Source organism: Sprattus sprattus (assembly GCF_963457725.1).
Source record: "Sprattus sprattus genome assembly, chromosome: 12".
Classification (NCBI taxonomy): Eukaryota; Metazoa; Chordata; class Actinopteri; order Clupeiformes; family Clupeidae; genus Sprattus; species Sprattus sprattus.
In genome coordinates, this window is record NC_137910.1 from 6,543,516 (window position 1) to 6,549,267 (window position 5,752).

The window sequence follows — 5,752 nt, forward strand, 5'->3', positions numbered from 1 at the left end:
CTTGCCCCGCTGGCACTGAAACCCTTTTGCCACCAAGGGAACGCCACGGTGGGCTATAAAGTAAAGGAGTCCGTGTACTATAACAATGATGACTTCCACCCGCCACCCCAGTTTGTTGGCTTCACTTCGCTTTCGAATAGGATTTCACAGCACATCTTGTGGAAATATTTCACCACGAATCCTTATGAAACTACGCAAAGTATCCATTCCCACAACACAGTAACGGTTTAGATGTGTGTTTTGTCTCCATCTCTATTGGGTCGTGTATCTCTAATGAGCGGAAAGTTTATGCCTTTCACCACCGTGGAGATCCGGAGCCGTGTGGGATATGATGAATGTGAAGCCTGGCGCTTTACGGAGTTGATGCATGATCCGAGGCCTCCAAGAAAATCTATAATTCATTCTCCGTCTGCAGTCTCTATCGCTGTAATTACGTCTTTAATTAGGATTTTTTTTATGGCTCATTGTTCATAAACAATGATGAATATGGCTTTTTAAGACGAAAAATCCTGCATGAACGATGAATTACCAGCCAAGCTTCCGTAGCAATTTAGTAGCGGTGCCTCTCCCTCCTACCACAATTATCATGCACAAATAATGAAGCAGCCGCTTGGCTTGTTCCTGAATACATTAGATTTGAAATAACACCTTGCGCCTGCTTATTTTTCACTTGTAACCAAAAGGGATTAGAAGTTAAGCACTGGAACAGGTCCTACTTCTTGCATATTGAGATAACGAGCAGCTCATAAAGCTGTTTTTATTACCTCCCTCTCTCCTCCCTCGGTGAACTATTATGGAATAGCCGTCCATACACGCGTAGTATGCATACGTGCCCGCGTGTTTTCACGACGGCCTGCATTTATTTGTGCCACAACCATACCAAGCAAGTTCCTTCTCATTTTCTCTTTTTTAGGAGTTATATGTATATCTACTTCCAGTAATGTTAGACTCAAGGCATAAAAGATTTTACAACGTTGAAACTAATAAGGTTTTATGTTCCCCTGTCTCTTGATCTTGTTGTCGGCGTTGTTTTGTAGCCGGCGTTCCTTTCCTGATCACGGCGGAGTTGTTTAAGCAGTCCCATCGGCCGGCAGCTTACACCGTCGGCGGTTCCCTGAACTGGATGTCAAACTTCACCATCGGATTCATGTTCCCATTCCTGCAGGTGAACCTTAAAGAGGCCTTTAAGAACTTTTTAACGAGGCAGAAGCATGACAGGTGTTCCAGAAAAGGAACTCACCAACTGATCACAACTTAAAGAGTTAAGAATGACATTTGGTGCTCAAACCCATCACGCACATGACTAAACTGAGATTCTAAACCTGATTGTTCAAATCCTTGATTGTGATTGGCTAAAAGCCGTTGTAAAATCCAGCATTACCTTACAATTTGACCTGATTACATTCCATATTACTGCGCAGCGAATGGCAAGGCGCATTTCATACCCAGTGTTCAATCTGGCTGTTGCGTTGCTTCAAGGGTTGCGTGGCAACGATTTATTTAGGAACTATAATTTTTAGTGGCGGAAGAATGACGGTTTATCATTAAACTATTGTTTCTTAAATTGAATTGTCTTTATTTATGAAACCATATCAAATATGTGTAGTAACAGGTTTAGAAAAGCAATAAGCCCCGCGAGTCCGTGCTTTGCGCTGATTTTAGAACAGGTAAGGGGGTTTAACGGCACTCCGCTTCGCGTCGTGCCTAACAACTCTTACCTGTTCTAAAATCAGCGCAAAGCACGGCCTCTTGGGGCTTATTGCTTAAATAATAGCAATAATAATAAGGCAATTACATTATGATTATTGTTGATAATAATACTACTACTAATAATAATAATAACAAAAATGTTAATAATAATAATAATTATAATTATTATTATTATTATTATTATTAATTTCAAATTGAGAGTTTCTCTTATTACGTAACTGATCGTATTACAGTTTACTGCACTCCATAGATATGGTTGAGCTGTGTCCTTCATGATGCCAATGGCCTTTTAGGGTTGCTTCTGCATGAAAAGGTGCTATAATGTGTGATACTGTGTTATAAAGCGTGCTAAACTCTGGTTTGTGGTTCCTCCGCAGAAAGCTGCCGGCTCCTACTGCTACCTGGTCTTCAGCGGCGTGTGCCTGATTGTGGCCGTCTACGTCTTCCTCGTCATCCCCGAGACGAAGAACAAGACGTTCGTGGAGATCAGTCAGATGTTCGCCACCAAGGAGGGCGTCCTGGAGAGCGACCAGCTGAAGCTGAAGAAGATGAACGGCTACGGCGCGCTGGAGCCCAACAGCTCGCTAGACTTCGACAGCTCCTCCTCCGGCCCGTAAGACGACCTCCGTCGGCCGCCGTCGCTCCGTGCTCCGCTCTCGGCATCCTGGGGAGAACAGCGGCGGCAGCACTGTGCGTGGTTCAGCTGTTTTCCTCGCCCTCCTTGAGTCAGATTTACAGATACTCAGCTAAAGCAGTTCAGTCCAGTTAGGTTAACGGTGCAAACTCATGCCACCGTTGTGAGCGACGCGATCTCTAAACCCAATGCATTTCAATGGGAGCCAATCCATTGTGACGTAAATTAGCGATCTGAGCGACGCGTCCGTTGAAAATTCGAACATGTTGAAACTTATGCAAATGAGGAGCGATATTTCCCGGCAGCAGCCAATGAGATTGTTTGGTGTCGTCTTTGACAGTTGGACTGTATGCTATTTCCACACGCTACACCACGCCCACTCAAAGCGATGGAAGTCGCTCACAACGGTGGCATGGGTTTGTACCGTTAGTTTATTTAGTGTAGGCATGAGGAAGAAGCCACTGAAACGTGTCAGAGTGGGGATGAAACTCAAAACCCCCTCACACCTGGGCTAACTGAGCCAGACCAACATCTGCACAGTACAACCTATTACATAAACCACCTCAAGGACTCTTGAGTATATTTGGAAGCAAACTGTATGATTTCTTGGGTTCTTTTAGTAAGTAAGTAAAGTTTATTTATAGAGCACATTTAAACGCAGCTTGCACTGACCAAAGTGCTGTACATAGTGCATTAGATATTGATAGAATAGTAAAATAAGACAAGATAAAATGGAATAAAGCCCAATTATTCAATTCAGTTCAGTGGTTTTCAAACAAGGGAACACTTGCTTTCTCCTGTTCCCAAGGCATACCTATATAGATGTATATATACAGGGTGCGATTTGTCCAAAAACCAGAGGGGGGGATGTTTTTTTTTTTTTTTTATCATGAAAAAAAAAAACAAGCAATACATAGGCCTAATTCTTTTCATATACATGCATCATATATGTCTATGATATGATGATCGCTGCTAGACGCTCAGTTCTTGTGCTCCCTCTCATTCACGTTGAAATACTGAAACTTTGAAACTGAAACGCAACTTTTTGGACAGAACTCGCTATTCAGTGAACAAATATTTTCATATTCATTGTACAGCAGCCTATACACGGAAATTAGCAAAGCCAGCGAATTCTGCGCTGTCACAACCTGTCTGTTTTTTCATAGTTTTTTTAATAATTGAGGGTTATCCCCCCCATGTATGAAATTCATCCAGCTGAGGTGGGGATGTAAAAACCAGAGGGGGGGTAAATCCCCCCCATCCCCCCGGCAAATCGCGCACCCTGTATATATATATATATATATATCCTCAAAGCTGCATCTTGAGAGTGAGACGATACCAAAGCCATAGAGGACCAGCAGCCCTGTTTTTGCCACCAGCACCCCATAACTAGTCAGGACAGACAGGCAGCAGGATGTTTGGGTCCGTGTACAAAGAGATAGGGTCAGCAGCTGCCATCTTCTCTGTGCTGTGGAGTACTGACACTGAGACTAACCCACTGAGATTCCCTTTTATCTGTAGGATATGTGAATGGGTGACAAAGAGAGAGAAAGAGAGAGAGAGAGAGAGAGAGAGAGAATGAGAGAGAGAGAGAGAGAGAGAGAGAGAGAGAGAGAGAGAGACATTTATGAGCATAAGCGCTGTTGAGCTTGTATTCCATCCCCCCTGTGATGTAATGAGCAACACTTTAACCTAGAGAGTTTACTGTATATACATGTTATTCTCTATAATTTATCAAGTAACTTGTTTTTTTATGCCGTTTCAAGAATTGACATGTTAGCGCTGTGATCTGATGCTGTCACGCTGAGAATCAGATCATTACTCCGCATTGAAGCATTACCGTTGTGGGTGTGGATACGCCTGACTATGTAACTAATGGCTGAATCATAGTAGCAGACATATTGATGAAAATGGACTGGCTACTGGGAGCAATGCAACTTCTAGGTCCAGTTTCTGGACTCGTTGTATAATGGTGTCGTTGGTTGTTTCTTCATTACCAGTATAATGTTTCTTATTGCAGCTTTTTTAAAGGACTGGCGCAGTTGTAAATTTGTCGTCATCACCAGAACTGCCTGACGTGTACAGTGCGACACAGACGTCCATGTGTCTCTTCATTAATGTTTTATACATATGGTTGTTTTATATGAAACAATGTCGTTTCAACAGAAAAAAAAAGCCAGAGGTCTATTTTCTAATGTATTTCATGAGTGTCGGACTTTAATGGGTATTCCCGCGTTATTCAAATACTTTATTGGACCATTCAAAGATATATAACATTATGTGAAATAAATAAGGTTTTGAACTTGAACTGCGTGGTCTCGCTGTGCATTTTTGATCCTGTGGAGATGGACCTGTGAGTCAAGCCAGGATAGAAGGTTATTTTTTGTCTTCCCTCACACAGGAGCCTGATTTAAAACTTCATTAAGAGTGAAATGAGCTCTTCCTGGCATCCTTTTTGCTGATCGCACTCTAAGCACCGCAGGAAGAATGAGCCTAGACATCCCCTGTTACTCTACAGGAGTTTCATTTTTATTATATCTACAACAAGTGGGGCCTAATCCATCGAATTATCTTGCCACACTTGGATATAAGTTTCTTATATTACAGAAATACATTGTTTCCTACAGAAGGGGTGTCAGTTGAGCAACACTTTTCACTTTTCATCCTCGTATCATAAGATAGATATTATACTTTCGCAACTACATGCAGATTTCATGGGATCACAAAGGAAATATCTATGATTACCAGCAGGTGTCTTCGCACGACAACATTGAAATCCTCGACGAAGGTGTTGACATCCTGTTGTTACCCAGCCGCATGTTCTGCCCATGAACTGCACCTCAATGCCACACACGAGCCACATTCACTGATAGAATGCATCCATGTGTGTGTGCGCATGTGTGAAAGTGTGTGTATGTATGTGTGTGTGTGTGTGTTTGAGTATGTGTGCACGTGCATGTGTGCGTTTTGTCTGTGTGTGTTTGTGCAACTGTATGTGTTGTGTGTGTACGTGTGTGTGCCTGTGTGTGTGTGTGCAACTGTACGTGTTTCGTGTGTACGTGTGTGTGCCTGTGTGGTAGCAGGTGGCATCACTGCTATTGTCTCAGGTGCTAGGGCTGCAGCGTGGTGAGATAGTGTCGCGGGCCCCTGCACTGATCAGCTCAGCTCTGTCGGGCCCCTGGGCACTCGCGTCCATCTGTGCTCCTCAGCCAGCCGCCCCCAGAAGGGACTCCCGTGCCCGCTCTGCCCGCGCAGACAAATGGCATTAAGCGCCTGCCTCTCCCCGCGTAGGGGGAAGAGGAATAGCAAGCGAAATCGTTCCTGGCTCTCATTTTTTTAGTAACTTAGTGAAAACAGAAACAGAGAGCCAAGGTCACCAGCTCAGTGTGGCCTCTACGAGGCTGGTGT

General features: G+C 43.6%; 1 protein-coding gene across 1 annotated transcript in view; it reads left to right on the top strand.

The window, feature by feature from the left end:
* Positions 1–2,327, top strand: part of slc2a15a (solute carrier family 2 member 15a) — a gene marked incomplete at both ends in the record, with an annotated part of 18,122 nt that extends 15,795 nt beyond the window's left edge. The window contains 2 exons of the mRNA XM_080849080.1: positions 1,038–1,165; positions 2,088–2,327. Coding sequence (XP_080705206.1) covers positions 1,038–1,165; positions 2,088–2,327 — 368 coding nt within the window. The remainder of the gene's footprint in view (positions 1–1,037; positions 1,166–2,087) is intronic.
* Between the last annotated feature and the right edge of the window lie 3,425 nt (positions 2,328–5,752).